The sequence below is a fragment of the Pongo pygmaeus genome, chromosome 4 (genome assembly GCF_028885625.2).
Source record: "Pongo pygmaeus isolate AG05252 chromosome 4, NHGRI_mPonPyg2-v2.0_pri, whole genome shotgun sequence".
Classification (NCBI taxonomy): Eukaryota; Metazoa; Chordata; class Mammalia; order Primates; family Hominidae; genus Pongo; species Pongo pygmaeus.
Window position 1 is genome coordinate 91,139,910 of NC_072377.2, and position 19,757 is coordinate 91,159,666.

Here is a 19,757-nt window from a genome sequence, read left to right on the forward strand (position 1 = left end):
ACAGATTTGTTACAGGCATTTTCTCATTATGTAAGAATTGGCATATTACATAAGCTTTGGAATAAAAATTGATTCATATTTTTAGAAACACTCATTTTAATAATATGTAGGATTTCACAATTGTTTGGCTAAGAGAAAACAATTTTTTTTTTTAAACAGGCAAAGGAAAACGTTGGAAAAATTTATATTTTATCTTAGAGGGTAGTGATGCCCAACTTATTTATTTTGAAAGCGAAAAACGAGCTACCAAACCAAAAGGATTAATAGATCTCAGTGTATGTTCTGTCTATGTCGTTCATGATAGTCTCTTTGGCAGGTAAGAGACTGGTTTCCTATTTTTCTTTCGGAATTGTCTTAATAATAAAATAGTGAGTATAAACAAAGCAAACCAATTTTGAGAGCCCTAAAATCATCTTCTAAAAGTAGCAGATGCACTTTCTAGGTGATTTTTGCCTTCCTTGCTTAATTTTAGACTAACATATACATAAAGTCTACTCCATTGTGTTGCACAGAAATCTTTGGCATGACATTTCCTGTAGTATAAAGCATGTTTTGTCCCTGCCCCCCACCAGCAATCTTTTGAGTGACTGACTTTGAGTCTTCGTCACCTTTCCTCTGATTTTTTCACATGGTTTAACTCAGTGTAGCCAAGAGTACTAGGTGCACTCAATTCTGCTATTAACACTATAAGCAAGTTCTTAAGAAAGTTAATGTTAAAAAATAATCTTAAAATTGTCTTGATAGGAAAAATGTATTTGAAATTAAAAAAAATTCTTACATTGATTTCTTGGTTTTAAAAAAATGAATATAAATGTATAAGCTGAATCCTTGACATTAGAAGACAAATCCAGCTCTTGATTACATCTGGATTTTTTCTCAAGAACAATGGCCTTTACCTTTCACCATTAGTATTATCAGTAATCCATCCCAGTCTTTTTAGATGTACTTACCATTTTTATTACCTATTGTTATGATTAGTAAGAGAAAAGATAGTTAAAACAAATGTTTCAACAGCTTGTTTTTCTGCTGCAGGATGGCATTTCTGAGGCAAATCTACATTTTATCCTGTTGAAATATTTGTCTTCTTTAAGAGAAATACCTGTAAAATATATAGCCTTGTCATTTCTTTTTGCAGTGTGTTTATAAGATCACATTAGTGTTACTTGTGATTTTGACAGTTTTTTAAAATGATCAAATAGGTTTGGGAAATGCTGATTGAACAAATAGTTTTACTTATAGCAAGGCTTTCTGTAGCCTTAGCTAGTGTTTATATTGTGAATCTGTAAAACAGTATGAATTACTTCATAAATTCATTTTACAAAGATACCCTTTTTTTTCCCCCTGAATACTCACTGATACCTCATAAAGAGTTGTTCCAAAAAACACAAAGATTGGGTGAGACAGGATTTCTTGAGATTTTTCTGCCCCTCTTTAACAGCCTGAGAATCTTAACCTTCAAATGTGGTTGATTCAGGCCTCTGTCTTTTTTAGTTCTACTCTGCACCCTTCTTGTGGGTTGAATCCTTCCTCAAACCAGTTCCCTACGTGGTAGCAAGGTAGCAAACAGCACCAGAGAAAGGGCTGTAAGCATTCACTCCCATAATTATTAAAAAATCTTGAAAATATTCTATTGAGCCACCTCTCAACCAATTTTTAGTTCTGGGTTACTGAGGTAGCAAAAGGAATGGGATTATCCTGATAGAATGAGGAGGCCCTTTTGTGCCCAGATATGTTGCTGGAAATGATCTCACCCAAATAGTGAGGCTGCTCTACTTACCATATGTATGGGTGAAATGGATGTTGGAGAGACAACACTATTCACTACTAAATGTAGTTTATTATCGTGAAAACAGTTAAAACAGTAAAAGTAGAATATTTGGGGAACAATTTTATTGAGATCAGTAATATGAAATAGGTAGCTCTTGATTCTTGGAGGATGGGTATGAATTCATTTGGATAGTTGAGCAGAGCTTCCTAACCAGTGTTCCATTAATCAGTATAGGTGTCCCTTGAGATACCAGTGGTGATAGTTGAGCAGAGCTTCCTAACCAGTGTTCCATTAATCAGTATAGGTGTCTCTTGAGATACCAGTGGCTGTAAAATCCTATTGTAGTACAGATATTTAACAAATGTTTTATATTTCAAAAATTATAACACTTGAAATCATATGATCCCTGTATAAACTGTTCTAATTCATTATTTTATTGGGGCAAAAGAATTGGTGCGTTAACACTTGGAGACAGAGAGCTTTTTATAGTGGCTATACCTCAGTACTTCCTACTTTCTTGTTCAGTCATCCAGGTACTCTGAATATTACTTTATTCACAGCTTCATTATGAAGCTACCTTTTATGTTCAAGCAGAAATGTCTCATTTTGCTTCTTACCTTTTTTCGATTAACAGAGAAGTTAAAATTGTTTTAATTATCGTAAAATATATAAGGAGGTTCTTGAAAAGAACATAATGAATTTGATATATTTTTCATTTTTCCTACTTTATAATTAGCCTTAATGTACAGATACTAATTTTTCCCACCATAAGGGCAATTTAGTGACTAACATTGGAAAGTCATTAGACTCACAAGATAAAAAATAATTTAAAAAAAATGTAACTCACTTACTAGGACCTGAAAGAAATACATTTAATTGCTAAATATTTCTTTAATACTTTAAAACAAAGAAGGTCCTATGGAAATGCTAGTTAAGTTTATGAGTGATGATGAGGCTTCATGATAGGAACATTTAAAGATTTTATGCCAAGATTATATATATGTTTGTCTGTAGACCTGAATTCCATATTAAATAATATAATGAAATGGAGGCTGTAATAAAATCTAAGCTGCTTCAGTTGCATGTGTTTTCAGTTTTATGTGAGAAATGGAATCAAAATACCTACTGTTGGTTGCTGAAGTATGTTACCTGTCCAAAAGAAAAGTTTTGAATAAAAGTTTATGATTACAGGAGAAAAACTTTTGGTGAATGATTCTCATTTTGCAGATTTACTGAAGAATGAGTAAACTTCGTCAAATTATATGTACAATACAAAAAGATATGTGTTTTGACAGTTTATGGATTTAAGGCAGAAATTCAACCTTGGAAAAATGAGGTTAAAAATGATTCACTAATGATACTTACAACTGGAATTAGATGAATCTTAAGGAAGTATTAAGATGAATATTGCAATATCTAAGATTGAAGAAAAGCTTTAGCATTATTTTGATATAGTTTATATGAACAGATGCAGTTAGATTGGAAGTCTGTTGGCACAATCAAAAGAAAGGTCCACATTACACTTGACGGTAAAAGAGAAAGAATTGCTAGAGTAAAAAGAAGGATCAGATCCTTGAAGCACAAGTTGAAGATTGTGAATGATTCCTATTCTGGTTAGTAACGAGAAAGGAGTTTCTGTCTGGTAGGGGGAAAAGCAATAAATATACATTTACCACTTGCTGTAAGGTTGTAGCTTGCTTCTTGTACAGTTTCTTGTTGAAGGTGACTTAAAAGAATTTGAAGACATTAAAAAAAGTCTTTGTCATGAATTATATTTAACGATACCAGGTCTGAAACCTAGTATGAAAAAGTTATGTTCATGAGAACTAAACTCAAGTCTCTCATTTAGAAAACAGATTTTTCTTTTTTTTTTTTTCTTTTTTGTAAAAATCTCATTTATGATTTTCTTTTTTTTCTTTTATTATTATTATTATTATTATACTTTAGGTTTTATGGTACATGTGCGCAATGTGCAGGTAAGTTACATATGTATACATGTGCCATGCTGGTGTGCTGCACCCACCAACTCGTCATCTAGATTTTTCTTTTAAGGCTGGGCGCAGTGGCTCACGCCTGTAATCCTAGCACTTCGGGAGCCCAAGGTGGGCTGATCGCTTGAGCCCAGGGGTTGGAGACCAGCCTGGGCCTACATGGCGAACCCCTGTCTCTTTAAAAAATTAAAAAATTCGCCAGGTGTGGTGGTGCACACCTGTGGTCCTACCTACTCAGGAGAATGAGGTATGAGGATTGTCTGAGCCCAGGCTCACAACTGCCAGGATGTTGCAGTGAGCTGACTGTACCACTACACCTACGGCAGAGTGAGGCCCTGTCTCAAACAAAACTAAACCAAAAACAATAAAAAATTTTTTTTTCAAAGTATGCTAGTTTATTATTAACTATTTTTTTTTTAAAGTGCCTTCCTGTGAAATAGAGAAGCACTTAGTGAGAAAGACTGAATGCCAAGGCAAATAGCATTAACAAAGTACATTTCAAGGAAATGAGAAGACATCTACCATATAATAGGACAAGTAGAAAAATAGGTTGATAAATTATGTATTACCATAGGATGCAAATACCAGAGGACAAAAGGGGAAATTATAGATGAATGTTAATATCTTTTTCTTTATTATCAAATTAATGCCAGGCATTGAACATTTCCTGCTTTGTGTACACACAGAACCTGATATGCTGACCTTTAGCATTTAGATGAAGACTAATGTGAAAGTTAACAGCCACCTTGTGCAGTAGGTGATTAGTGCGCATGCTCAGCCTGATGCTGAACGAATGTTGGATGGCAATGCTGTTTTCTTGCATGGCTTTAGTTGCACAGCTGTGCAATTTTTCCAGATTATTTTCAATATTAAGAGATCTCTAAGCACTCCATTTCCTTGTATTAAACTTCTGACTTTTAATACTGCATTACTTAGAAAGATGTCTTAGTGATACAAAGTTATTCTAGTGAATATCCATGTGGTAATTAATTTTTACACCATCTTTCTTAGCTGGATCTCACTGTGGTATTTATTGCTTTACATTTATTTACGGAAATGTTTTGCGGGATATTAAATTTAAGATTGGCAGTTATTTTGCCATTTTTAAGATGGTTTTCTGCCTTCCAACATTTTCGTTGTCATTCAAATTGTTTCTGTTTTAGAGGTAATATATCTTTGTCTTTTCTCTTAGAGGTAATGTATCTCACACAACTTTCTCTGGATGCTTTGAGATTTTTCCTTATATTTTTAGCGGTAAAACTAAAATGTACCTACTATAAATTAAAAAAAAAATTATCCTTAGGTTTGTAGTGCTTCATCAATCTGAGACCTGATGTTCTTTGTCAGTTTTAGAAAACTTTTGGTTAGTATCTATTTAAATGGTTAGTATCTAATTTAAACAGTTGTTCTGCCACATTCTTTTTTCTTCTTGGAGTCCTGTTAAAAAAAAGTTGCACTATTTCCCATGCTGTTTTCTGTGTTTTTCATCCTTTTTTCCTCTGTACCAACCTACATATTTTCTTCTGATCTTTCAGTTCACTAATCTTCCATTCTGCAGTTAAATCCACTTTTTCAGGACTTCATTTTATTACATTATTTTCAATTTAGAATTTCCATTTTTTTAAAGATCCAGTTTCTGGTAAAATTCTTGTTACCTATTTTCTTAAACATTATAATTACTTGAAAGTCTTATCTGTCTTCAGTATCTGGATTATATGTATGTCTTTCTGGTTTTTCATCTTAACTTTTAGCCATTTAATCCTGATGCCTGTAGTGTCTACTTACTTTGAGTGGTAGACATTGTACATGAAAAACTATGGAAACTATGGATGATAATGTTATTGCGTCCAGAAAGAATTGTTCTTATGGATGGTGTAGGGATAGTACATCTTGTAAAGGCTGTTCTATTTCTGGTTTGCCCTTATCATGAAGGCACAGCCCTTCAGGGGTCTCAATGGAAAGCCTGAAATTCATTTTTTTTTTCTCCTAGCACTATCAAACTACTGGATTTGTAGTTAGTTTTTTAGCCTTTTAGCAACTATTTTCTGCTTAGCGTCTCAGCTACACAGCTTAGGAACTGGCAACTGCCTTGAACGGAAAAGATGTGGAGAATGTCGGGTTAATTATAGTATGATCTTGGCTCCTCAAATCTTAGCTGCTTTGGTTGTTCTCCAGTGCTTTCAAACAGTTGTTTTTCTGTTTTGTATTACTATTTTAAGTTTTATCCAACTAGAGTGGTTAGTCTGACACAGGCAACATTTAGGATTGGAAGTTTCCAATTCCTATTTTCCATGATTACTTTTAAGACATTCTCAAAGCATGAAAAGATAGTCTTTATCTTTAATAAGTGTTAAGCTTGTCCTCTGTGTATTTTTGCTATGGCCTCCTAACATTAGCATGATATAAAATCTTTGTTTAAAGCAGAAAACAGAAGTAACATTTATTGAGTTCCAAAAACATGCAGGCCCTTAATAAAGATTTTATCAATATTTTCAAGTCTAGTTGGAAAGACAGCACATTTCCAAAAGTGATATAAATTATTACCGAATATTGTATTTACATATCAAATGATTTAAAATAATACTAAAGGAAGACAAGAAAAGAACATTTGTTGTACACAGCTGTTTACTTAAACTCTAGAACAAGCATATGTATGAGGAGATGATGTTTCCATTTTAACAGGTGAAGAAAAATGATCAGTTTAGAAAAATTTGAAAATACAGACTCACCTACAATCTCCTTAGAGATAATTACTTAGAACATTTTTGGTCTAAGAACATTTCTAGTCTTTTTCCAGTGCATATAAAACTTTTCAGATTAGCTGTGTGCAGTTCTAGCAGTTCAGCTTCAATTTGTTTGTAACTTTATTTCTAATGTCTTTTACAATTAATTGAAATTTTAGTTTACACTTTGAAATACTAATAAAATTTTAATAGTGCTGACATAAAGTTTTCTAAAATATATGTAGCTGACCTTTTTTTTAGTAATCATCTGGTACAATGGAGTATTATTTCTTTAAGAATTATAATTTTATGTTAATTATTTATTGTGTTTTGGAAGCTGGTATAAATATTTTGTTATTTTTTATTAAGCTTCCTAATAATTTTTGTTTTTATTTTAAAGGCCAAACTGTTTTCAGATAGTAGTTCAGCACTTTAGTGAAGAACATTACATCTTTTACTTTGCAGGAGAAACTCCAGAGCAAGCAGAGGTAAGATTACTGTTTCTCAAACTACTGTATACTTTTATGTTAGCCCATGTTTTCTTATTAACTGGAATAGAAAATGATTGCATTCAAGATAAAGTGATAGAAGGCCTGAAATCTAATCATCTCTTATTTTAAGGAATGAGATTTCATATGTAAAAAGTTTTCAGAAAGAAATGCAAAAACAAACACAGTGAAGGGTTATTAGGAATGAAAACTCCATTTTAAATTGACCTTTAAATACTCTATGATGTTGAGGCCAACTGAGAATGCTCATTTAAAATCCTCTCTGCATAAAGGTTATAGATAATCTCAGTATAAGCCAAAGGTAAGCCAGTTAGTTTTGCTAACAAGCATTAATTATTATTCTTCACTGTTTGAACTCCATGTCTGAAAATAAAAGTCAGTCAACACAAGGAAAGATATTTTAGGAATCTATTCTCTAAGCCAAGTCGAGATATAATGTCTACTTTAGATTAGCTATTGATCCATGTGCACGGTCCTTCTTATAGCTTCTATTAAGTAATTGTGTGAAGAAATAGTATTTTTAAAAAAACACTCTTTAAAAAATATTTTGCAACAAAGGGAGACCCCAGCTCTATAACAAAAGTAAAAAATTAGCTGGGTGTTCTGGCTTATGCCTGTATCCCAGCCACTGGGTAGAACGAGGCAGGAAGATTGCATTAGCAAAGGAGTTTGAGTTATAGTGAGTAAGATCGAGACACTGTACCCCAGCCTAGGCAACAAACTGAGACACTGTCTCTTAAAAAATTTTTTTGCGTTCTTTGAACCCTAATATTTCTGGAGTATATGGTTGTATTTTATACAAATACGGCTGAATTTCTGCTTATACTCTAACGAAGGAACTTAAAGGGTGGTTAAGAAGTGAAAGTGGCTTTGTTGGAAATATAATTTGCCAACCCTAGATATGAGGAAGATGCTCTTAAAACTAGATCCTAGCATGAGACTCACAGAATAAACCTGAATGAGCTTATAACTGAACGTCATATTTCACATCTTTATAAAATATCTCATTTAAATGCTCATTTCACATGTAATGCACATAAAATTTTACAGCTATGTATCCCTAATTTTTAGACGAGAAAGATAGTGCTCAAAACATTTTGGTAACTTACATGATTTTTTTAAATGTTAGAAATTGAGTTAGAAATTTAAACTTCAGTATCCTATTTTCTAATTATTTTACCATGGTCCCTCTTTCTGAATAAAAATGTGTCCCATACCATAATGACATTTCAGCATGTTTTGCAAGCCTGACATAGAACATTTTTTAATATATTTATACATAATATTTCTGTATTTCCATAAATGATATTTCCAGTTTTTGTTGACTTGTTGGGCTGTGGGGTCTCTGGTTATTCTCTTCTATTTCAAAAAGCTATGGTAACTGATTTGGTTTTAATTTGCTGTAATATAAAGACAGTCTCTAAATATTAATAAAGTTCAGCTTCATTGAAATAGCCAACAAACTAAAGACATAACTGAATAAAGCAATAGTACACAGCTTTCCAGAAACATGTAAAAACCAAAGTGAATATTTAGATTTGTTTTTAATAAACCTCAGTTCTTTTTCCCCAAAGCACTAGATAAACATTTTAAAAATATGGCTGCAATTTGATTTGAATATTAGGCTAAAATGATTTTTAAAATCTAATGTTATATTTGAGAAGCTTAAAAATAACCCAAATCCCCTTATACATTTCTACCTGTATCATGGTCTAAAGTATAGATAGTATGCTTGTCATGGGATCAGTCATCACATTATCAGTTGGTTTTACAATCAGCCCTCTCCCCCTCTCACAAAGTGTACCAAGTTCAATTCCACCTAAGCTTGCCTGAAGTTTAACAGCTTAATTATACATTAACCGTTAATTTCCCCAAGGTAGTATCTGTTTGAGAGAAATAGTTTCTTTAATGTAAATTTGATTTTTTGGCTAATTAATGGCCACTCGATGTGTTTAATACATAAATTCAAAAAAAGATTTATACAGAATTGCAATTGTTTTGGTTGTTTTATTATTGTTATTGTTATTTTATTATATGTTATTTTTGTTGTTATTTGTTATTTTTGTTATTTTATTATTGGTTATTGTTATAAAGTACAGTATAGTCTGAGAATAGAAATGGCAGTCTAGAGAAGGAAAGAATTGTTGAATTTGGAAAAAAAAAACCTAACTGATGATTTGGAAACCAAATAAACTAGTGTATATTTCTTTGAAATGCTGTTTTTCTTTGCAGGATTGGATGAAAGGTCTGCAGGCATTTTGCAATTTACGGAAAAGTAGTCCAGGGACATCCAATAAACGCCTTCGTCAGGTGAAGCTTAATTTTCTTGGATTTTTAATTGTCACATTTTGCTCTAACACTTCGCTCTTTTTATTTTATTTTTATCTGAACTGTTTTGGACATCATATCTTATGGGGTTAAGCCATGCTGCCACTTGCTTCAGTAACAGGAAAACGTTACTTCTTTACGAAAGAGAATGTTCTTTCTTAGTCCAAAATTCCAACTGTTAAAAACATAAGAAAGATTATTTTTCCACTTTAAATAACAACACTAAACCAACACAGCAGAAACTGTTCTGTTGGGCACTTAATTTTCCTTCAAAAAATTATTTTGGCCTCTTTCAAAAAAGTAGAACATTGAAAAGATCATCAGATTTATAGCACTAATCCCAATAAACTTTTTTGGGATTTTCATTTTGAAGAACAGCTTTTAAAACCTACTGCTTAACTCTTAGGAAATATTTAATCTTATTTGAAACTGTAACATGCCCTATACTTTAATTTGTGGAGAGTTAAGCTAGGCTTTCTCTTTTTTTTGCCTTCACAAGGGTAACTTTATAACCTCCATTTCTTGGCTTTTTTCTTTTTAGTAATCCCTGTATAATTGGAAGAAGTTAGGCAAATTCTGACATTCTCAAGGTTTTAAAGAAAGTTTAGTACAATATTTATTTACTGACCAAAGTGTCTCCTGTTCTCTTTGTGTGAATATCTGATAAGCTGAGTGATTAACATACTGTTCTACTGGGAGTGGATAATGGTTGATATTTAGGTGACTAAATAGTCCCTGTAACCCAAAGTCTGGCTCTTCCCCAGGGAAATTTAAGTATACACACAATCGCCATGTCTTCATAACATTGTAACATTTTGTAAGCTATCAAAAATCAGATTGGATTTTTGCTAATAAGAGCAAGTTGTATTTTGCATGAAACTTGAGCCATTAAACTGACATTTGCAGGTTTAATATAATCATAGCTAACATCTCTCAAGCACTTTTTATTATCAGTGGGCAGTGCGATTTAGTGATTTACATATACTGTCGGCCCTTTCTATTCATGGGCTCTGCATCAGTGGACTCTACCAACCGTGGGTCAAAAATATTCAGAAAAAAATACAATAAAAAGATACAGTATAACAACTATGTACATAGCATTCACGTTGTATTAGGTATTACAGGTAATCTAGAGATGATTTACGGCATACAGGAGGGCATGCATAGATTTTATGCAGATACTATGTCATTTTCTATATGGGACTTGAGCATCTTGGGCTTTGTTATCTGCCAGGACAGAGAGGTGGAGGGTCTTGGAATCAGTCCCCCACAGATACTGAAGGATAACTAGTTTGAAATCCTTATTACAACCTGTAGTGTAGACTTTATACTTACATATTAGAAAGACGAGGCTTAGAGGGACGGATTTGTCCAAGGCCACACAAGCAGTATATGGCAAGAGAGAAAGAGGACCTGACACTAGAAGGTGGATGATCTAAGTTTTGGCATCCAAACTAACAAATAACTTAGTTTCTTTAGGTTTGTATCCTTTCCTGTAAAATAAGAAGGTAAAGTCAGTGTTTTAAAAATTTTTAGCTGTGGAACTCTTTTATAGAAATAGAATCTTCCAGATAAGTATTATATAACATATGGGATTTTAATTTGAGTAGTGACAGTTGTTTACTTATATTAATAAAGAATTTTCTTCTTAACTTCATTTTCTCTTTATCATTGTTTTATGATAGAAAAGGTGTATTTCATTATTTCTCCAGGAATATACTGGGAGAAATAACTTGTAAAATAAAATTGCATTGTTTTATCTTTTAGGTGGGAAGAATTATTTTAAATGTTTGAATGTTTTAAGTATGTCATATACAAATATATAACCAAAGCTCACATTTTCTGAAAAAAAGGGGAAAATAAGTCATTATTTTTGGCTTTGTATCTTAGAGTAATTGCTTCTGAAATGTAGTGCAATTCTAGAAATCTGGGGTAATATATATGTATTTTTTTTTTTAGGTCAGCAGCCTTGTTTTACATATTGAAGAAGCCCATAAACTCCCAGTAAAACATTTTACTAATCCATATTGTAACATCTACCTGAATAGTGTCCAAGTAGCAAAAACTCATGCAAGGGAAGGGCAAAACCCAGTATGGTCAGAAGAGTTTGTCTTTGAGTAAGTCTTATTTTATCATTACATTAATCATTTTCTTTTACCATATTGCATTTCTTTCTATTTTTTTGGTCTCTGTATCTAAACCATCAGAACAAGGTACCATATCCGGGTGTTCTAATAGCATATATATATATATATATATATTTTTTTTTCTGTTCTGTTTGTTCACCTTTGTGAAGTGATATGCCCTTGGTTTTTCCACTTAGTTATTAACATGAATTAGCAAGTCAAAAAACATTTACTAACCCACACATACAAAACATTTACTAGGGTTTCCAGTACTTATTTGAATGAATTATTAGTTTAGGAGGTTAAAGATGGTAGGAAAAGTGTGTAATTTGCATGTCTTCTGTATACCAAATAATAAAATATGTTGTGAATCTGGTTTTAGGTCTAGCACACTCACTGTTTTTTTAAAGCAGAAACGGGGGGTTTATTTGATACTAGAACTGAAGAAATAAGGTAGTTTGATGCCAAAACATTTTGTTAATTCTTTTTCTCCTTGCTCCTTTAGTGATCTTCCTCCTGACATCAATAGATTTGAAATAACTCTTAGTAATAAAACAAAGAAAAGCAAAGATCCTGATATCTGTAAGTTGATACAGAAACTTTCTAAAATAGAAAAAGCATGTTTTATATACTTTTAAAATTCACAATGAAAGTCTTAAAATAGAAATTAAACAGAAATGCAAGTAGTATAATTTGAGATAGTTTCTTTCTGTACTTCTTAAAGTATTGATTATCAAGAAAGAATATACCTAAGATAGAAAAAGACCAACACGGTTCAACTGTACATACTGTTAAGCAATTAAGATTAAAATATTTAGCCACCCTCCTTTCTCCAATGAATGGGAAGAATAAGGAAATGATTACAGTGGTCTTTTTGTCGGGCTTGCCCTCATCCCTTCTTTCTACTTTTTAGGTTTTTCCTGTTTTTTTTTTTCTTTTTTTCTTTTGAGATGGAGTCTTGCTCTTGTTGCTCGGGCTGGAGTGCAGTGGTGTGACCTTGGATCACTGCAACCTCCGCCTCCCAGATTCAAGCAATTCTCCTGCCTCAGCCTCCTGAGTATCTGGGACTACAGGCGCCCGCCACCATGCCTGGCTAAGTTTTGTATTTTTAGTAGAGACGGGGTTTCACCATGTTGGCCAGGCTGGTCTTGAACTCCAGACCTCAGGTGATCTGCCTGCCTCGGCCTCCCGAAGTGCTGGGATTACATTAGCATATAAGTAAAAAAGTATTCTATTTAAAAATTTCCCTTAAACTTGAATATGTCACTTATTCACTTCTGGTAGTCAAAGGCTCCCAGTTCCTGTCCTCAGCAGCACAACTCCTTCCATCCTGCTGCTAAAACAGTTGACAGTGGGATTTACCAATTCACATCACGGTGAATTAGGTTAATACCTTCTTAAAACTCAGGCTTAGGGAAGGAAGTGATATATCTTAACAGATCAAAGCCTGAATATTTCTCTATAAAATGTTTATTCTGTAATTTTTTTGTAGTAATTTTAGTTTTCCATTACTTTTACAATAAAATCCAAACCCCATAGTAATGACACAGAAGGAAGGCCATACCTTATATTTGAAGTGCTCTTTTTTCTTTTTTCACTACTTTTCTTCTTAGCTACACCTCCAGATCTTGTCAGCTCAACGGTTACCTGTTTAAAGTGGAGTTTTCACCTCCACAGGCTGAATTAGATATTATTTCTCTGTACTCGAATAGCATTCACCACTGTTAACAGCACTTATCAATGTTGAAACATAATTGATTTCTTGCCTTCTTGACTAAACTGACCTCTATGCAACTCAAAGACCACATCTCAATCATCTCTATACTCTCTACCTATCAGAATTTAGTGCACAGTAGACATTCAGTAAATGAATGAAACAACTAAATATTGAATTTGTGATGTTACTTGAAAACTCCTTTAATGAAAAGCATTTAACACCATAGGGAAGACTGAACATCAGGAAAATTTACTTGCATGACTAATTATCGTGTTATCTTTTTAGACAGTAATTGCTTGTTTTTCTTCCCAAGTATTTATGCGCTGCCAGTTGAGCCGATTACAGAAAGGGCATGCCACAGATGAATGGTTTCTGCTCAGCTCCCATATACCATTAAAAGGTATTGAACCAGGGTCCCTGCGTGTTCGAGCACGATACTCTATGGAAAAAATCATGCCAGAAGAAGAGTACAGTGAATTTAAAGAGGTATTAAATTATTTATCAGTCTTGTTTTTGTTGGAATTAACAGAAACATTTAACATTTAATAAAAGATCCATTAAGCTAAACATAGTAATTCATAGCTTCGTAGCACACTGACGCCAGAGAAGATTTAAAACCTTGTTTTATACTGTAATTTTGGTAGAAATAGGTAGACTACGAATTCATTCTATTTTAAATAAATTTATTCAATGGGACATCATTTTAAATATAAGAACTTGTGAAAGAACATATTTCTTGTTAGTCTCATGGAGCATGCTTATAATGCTGTATACTTTAAACAGTCTTTTAAAATGTCATTTTAGCTTATACTGCAAAAGGAACTTCATGTAGTCTATGCTTTATCACATGTATGTGGACAAGACCGAACACTACTGGCCAGCATCCTACTGAGGATTTTTCTTCACGAAAAGCTTGAATCGTTGTTGTTATGCACACTAAATGACAGAGAAATAAGCATGGAAGGTATGGTATGGCTATGTTAGTGTGATACAAGAAACTGGGTTTAGATTTTATATCAAGGATATATGGACTCTATCTCTGAATATACTAAATTGTTAAATTATATTGCAAAATAAGTTATTCTGTTTTCCCTCCTTAAAAATTGCAGTTGCATGTCAGTTCTGATTATGTTGGTTACTATGGGGAGCTGCTATTTCTAATGTAGGTTTTGGCAGATAAGTACTAGAAGCCACAAGAAGGTGGTATCTGTGTCTACATCAATGGCTTGACTGTTTGGCATATTTAACTGTATTCTCTTGTTTATTTTTTATTTTTATTTTTTGAGATGGAGTCTCAGTCGCCTAGGCTGCAGTGCAGTGGCGCAATCTCGGCTCACTGCAACCTCCACCTCTCGGGTTCAAGCAATTCTCCTGCCTCAGCCTCCTAAGTAGCTGGGACTACAGGCATATGCCACCACACCCGGCTAATTTTTTATTTTATTTTTTTAGTAGAGACTGGGTTTTACCATGTTGGCCAGGCTGGTCTTGAACTCCTGACTTCAGGTGATCCGCCTGCCTCAAGCCTCCCAAAGTGCCGGGGTTACAGATCTTGTTTAATGTTTACTTCTTCATTACACAGAAGCTGGGTGTTAGCTGCATTTTATTTCTAACTTTTATAGATAGGTAGTTCCCAAGCTGCTGGACACAGTGCTTTTAATGGCTTACAAAATAATCCACCCTCCTCCCCCTGCCCACACACACCACCAAGCACTTTGATTCATTAACAGTTCTTGCTTCTAGGTTCCCCAAATAGTAAAAGTTTAGAACTATTTCCTCCTCATCACAAAATATAGATTTGTCAAGGAATAGATAAAATGGTGGTCCTTATTTTACACTGAGTTTATCTTTTCTGACAGCATTTGTATTTCATTAAAATTTTACTGAAACTCAGTAGACACGTTTTAAGCTAATAAATTAATCTATACTGGGATTTTGTGTTATATCCTTAATTGTAAATAAACCCTAAAATTTCAAAGCATGGGGTCAATGGGCAGCAAAGCTGTGATTTATGGTCCTAATTTTGTCATTAGCTGTCTAATTGATCTTAAGTCATATAACAATTCTGAGTCTTCATTTTTCCATATGACATGGCAGTGTTAATCCCTTCTCCTGTTTATGATCTAATGAGGTAATACATATGAAAGTCTTACAGAGTTCAGTCTGTAGAAGTACAGGATGTCATTGTAATTAGTACTTCAACGCTGCATGCAAAAAGTACATTTAAGTGGCTATTCCTGTTGAGGTAAAATGAATTCACTTAATTTCCAATTTGGTCACATTAGGTCAGTCCTTTACAAATAATCTTCTAATGTAAATATTTGTGTAGATGAAGCCACTACCCTATTTCGAGCCACAACACTTGCAAGCACCTTGATGGAGCAGTATATGAAAGCCACTGCTACACAGTTTGTTCATCATGCTTTGAAAGACTCTATTTTAAAGATAATGGAAAGCAAGCAGTCTTGTGAGGTAAGAATTTAATGTTTTAAGAAGTATTTTTGCAAAGAACATATTTTAATAGGTAATAATTTGTAGCCAATTACATTTTAAGGAAAATACATTAAATTTCTAAAATTATTCCTCATAGCAGTTACACCTGTCTGTAATACATTTATAAAAATGTTCTGCAAAATGGACTTTTTAAAAAAGATGTACTTTATTTTGGGATTAAAAATCATCAAGTTGCACCAGAAATTCATGAAAATACTTTGTCGTTTCCTCTACTGTACTAATAATCTATATACGACTTACAGAAAGCGTGCATAAGATAAATTGAAGGTTTTGTTAGTGACTCATTATATAACCTATGTAGCACTTCATTACATCTTGGTTTGTCCTTGAAGGTTTTTTTTGCGAGAGGAGTATTACGAGATAACCTCAACTAAAACAAAAAAATCTTTTTAGGATTATTAAAGCTTCAGTATAAATTCATAATAAACTATTAAGACAGTAAGTGGAATCTCACATACATATTCATTCTCTCATTTTAATGGTAAAGCAACTACAAAGAAATAATATATTTTAGGTCTGATACAAAAATCAGTTTAAGGAATTGTTTTTGACAATGGACACTGGGACCTAGCAAATGTTAATCCTGCACGAAGGTGTCAATTCGTACTAATAACTTGAAGAAATTAGTGATTTAATGTTGGAAATGTGGGGTAGTGCCATAGTTGGCCTAACATAAGGATGACACAGAAGTGCAGCAGATAGGTAGGGAGTCTCTGGACTTCAGAGAGAGGCTACGGAATTCCGACTTCCATAGATAAATGTACTCTGCTGACACTAGATCAGAAGGGTTACAGGAAAAGTTCTGAGAAAGGTTTGTGATTCTGCCTAAGACATTTGATATTTTTATTAGCCATTAAATAAGCCTCATTCAGAAAAGCTTTTAATCAGCTTTTTTTCCCCTCAAATAAATAGAACTGACTAACCACTGTTTGCTTTTCAGTTGGCTAATTGGGAATAAATGGTAACAAACCTACCAGGAGGAGTTCCATAGAGAAAACTACTTAAAAATTCCCATTTGTACAAAGAAAAAAGATCAGTACACACAGAGATACCAAAAAATAGACAACCTTGAAAACTACGACTACTTGTTTTCCTCTATTCATTTGCATTTGTCATTGCCAACATGCATTTATATTGATTTATTCCTTCTTTTAGTTAAGTCCATCAAAGTTAGAAAAAAATGAAGATGTGAACACTAATTTAGCACACCTATTGAACATACTTTCAGAGCTTGTGGAGAAAATATTCATGGCTTCAGAAATACTTCCACCGTAAGTGGTGAAATTTTCATTTGACAAGAAATTGTGTATCTATGTCTTGAGAAATTTCTATTTCTAAAACATGTGAAAGCTTTTCTGTTGTCCTAATATTATTATACTCTGAAAAAGTCATGGTTAATCTTTATAAGATGAATTGTATTTAAAGAAAATAACTGTCTTAATAAAACCACCCATTATTTTTGTACAAGCCAATATGTCTGGTTTGTACTATAGTAGCTTGGGGAGTGAATAGAGGTTTATAGTTTCAGATTTGAGATTGTAAAAGATATCTTGTCTATCCATTTAGTTTATACTTGATAGACTGATCACTCTTAATATGCTTGTAGGCCTCCAGTATTAGTGAACTCACTTGTTCAGGTAGAAGTTAACTTAAGTCTAAATCTTTCCCCCCCAGAATTTGCAGCTGGTTAGTTCTCTGTATCTGAAAGTAAATGTCAGGAAGTTGACTGAATAAATTGATGATGATAAACTTAGTGGATAAAGTTTTCCTTACCCCTTGCTAAATGTCTCATTACCTGTGGCAAAATACTTTTTTGGGGGAAAAGGCCAGTTTTATTGAACTGTGGTGTATATGGGTAAATTAAGCTTTTGACTGCTAGGAGATCAGTGTTTTCACTTGCTTTCTGTGTTGAGATGATTGTGTTATTTTGGCAGGACATTGAGATATATTTATGGGTGTTTACAGAAATCTGTTCAGCATAAGTGGCCTACAAATACCACCATGAGAACAAGAGTTGTTAGGTAAGGCTCATCAATTCATTTGTTAAATCACATACTAATAGGTGGATAATTGTGAAAAATTGAAGAATAACAGTATACAATTCAATGCTTTTTTCTTTGGCTTTTGTGTCAAAGCCCTGTTGCATATTTTCTAAGTCCGGATGGCTCCTAAACTTAAAGTTACTATGAGATTTAGCTACCGTTTGCATTTTCTAAAAACATGAACATTCATTTATAGTCAAGTATTAGGGATTTTTAAACCCTTACAAGATGAGGCTAAAAGTTATACAACAAAATCTGTAGCTAACTTCATATAGTATTCTTCATACATACACACACACATTGATTGGCAGTGAGAGAGAAGAGCAGTAATTGACCGATTTAGATATTAATTGGTTTGTGACTCTGAGCTAATCTGTAACCAGAACATGTAGTTCTGAAGCTGTGTTTCAGTCTGCTCATTGTACCATAATTAGGAAGAACTGTTTTGGCAAATCATGGAATTTGGGAGCTTATATAAAGGGACTTCATTATCATTATTCTATAGGAAGAACTGCTTTGGCAAATCATGGAATTTGGGAGCTTATGTAAAGTTACTTCATTATCATTATTCTAACTTATTTTTCCAATGAAGAAGCAGATCTGTCTGGAGAGGTTAAGTTGAACTAAGGTTTTATAGAAAGCTGGTGGCTAAGGCAGAACTAAAGGTAACTTTCTAAGACCCAATCTGATATCCTTAAGTCTTATTGTAAGCTTTTGCTTTTGTTAAGCATACTCCAACCAATACCCCAACTAATTCCAGGCAAATGGAAGTTTAATGCAAAAGCATCATGGAATACAGCAGTTTTCTAATAATATAATTTGTTATTTAGAATATACACTGTCATGTCATGCTATATGTAAAATAATAAGGCAACCATTAACACCATTATTACACAGTTTGTTTTGAAAATGTGTGTTAATCCTGCTTCCAACCTAATTTTGTCAAGGGGCTTCTATTTCTTTTTTTGGGGGGGCAGGTAAAATTTCTCTTGGTTATGATATGACATAATATTTAAGAACTACAGATTCTGTTTTTCTTGGCATTAGTGGTGATTGGGAGGAATAGAAAAGAATTACAAGCATAATATTCCAGCACAGTTATGTGTGGGATGTAAATTAAAACTGTTCTATAAATTTGTAAGTTTCAAACAAGTATAACTGTTAAGCAAACACAGCAGGAAATTGTAAACTGTTTCATGCAAGAGGGTGTTTTAGGGCATTTTTGCCAAGGTTAGGTTTCAGGCTAATAGACCTACTATGTATAATTATCACAATATTTTCAAGTAAAGTTTACAAGATTCTTTAAATTTGGGAAGTTCAAAATTAAAGACTTAATTGTTATTTTTTTGAGACAGGGTCTCGCTCTGTTGCCCAGGCTGGAGTGCAGTGGTGTGATTTCAGCTTACTGCAACCCCTGCCTCCCAGGTTCAAGTGAGATTCTCATGCTTCAGCCACCCAAGTAGCTGGGATTACAGGCATGCACCACCATACCTGGCTATTTTTGTATTTTTAGTAGAGATGGGGTTAGACCATGTTGGCCAGGCTGGTCTTGAACTCCTGGCCTCAGGTGATACACCCACCTTGGCCTCCCAAAGTGTTGGATTACAGGCATGAGCCACCATGCCCAGCCAATATATTACAATTTCTATAAATGCTGTTTGAGAAGTAACATCTTTACTTTCTAAGAGTCCAAAGATTAGCAAACAGGTACATGTTCAAAGGTAAATGCTAAGAAATCGGGTAATCCACTCTAACAGAGAACAGAGATTGTGTCTATTAATCTCTAGAAGGAATTGCGTAACTCATTATTTTGGGAATAATGCTTGTCTTTACATGGATTATGTCTATCAATCTGTAGAAGGAATTGCATAATTCATTATTTTAGGAATAATGTTTGTCTTTACATGAGGCAAGTAAGAGGTTAATTATTAGTGTGGATTCTTCTTAAAAGGAAATTAGAGAGAAATTATCTACATGACAACGTATCCTCCCTACCAGTGACTAAAGGAGACAGAATAGGAGTATCTATGCAAGCTTTAACA

The 19,757-nt window shown here is 33.5% G+C and overlaps 1 protein-coding gene and 1 long non-coding RNA gene across 4 annotated transcripts in view; one reads left to right on the forward strand and one right to left on the reverse strand.

Moving 5' to 3' along the window:
• Positions 1 to 19,757, forward strand: part of RASA1 (RAS p21 protein activator 1) — a 123,839-nt gene that overhangs the window by 94,793 nt on the left and 9,289 nt on the right. For all 3 annotated transcript variants that reach the window (XM_054489777.2, XM_054489776.2, XM_054489779.2), the window contains exons 11-20: positions 160 to 316; positions 6,883 to 6,970; positions 9,224 to 9,301; positions 11,279 to 11,436; positions 11,951 to 12,027; positions 13,476 to 13,648; positions 13,967 to 14,126; positions 15,489 to 15,631; positions 16,829 to 16,944; positions 17,608 to 17,694. In XM_054489777.2, the coding sequence (XP_054345752.1) occupies positions 160 to 316; positions 6,883 to 6,970; positions 9,224 to 9,301; positions 11,279 to 11,436; positions 11,951 to 12,027; positions 13,476 to 13,648; positions 13,967 to 14,126; positions 15,489 to 15,631; positions 16,829 to 16,944; positions 17,608 to 17,694 (1,237 nt within the window). The remainder of the gene's footprint in view (positions 1 to 159; positions 317 to 6,882; positions 6,971 to 9,223; positions 9,302 to 11,278; positions 11,437 to 11,950; positions 12,028 to 13,475; positions 13,649 to 13,966; positions 14,127 to 15,488; positions 15,632 to 16,828; positions 16,945 to 17,607; positions 17,695 to 19,757) is intronic.
• LOC134739596 (uncharacterized) lies at positions 6,419 to 11,283 on the reverse strand. Its single transcript, XR_010126411.1, has 2 exons — positions 10,655 to 11,283; positions 6,419 to 9,494 (listed from the first exon to the last, which is right to left on the reverse strand). It is a non-coding gene; the product is annotated as an uncharacterized LOC134739596 (long non-coding RNA).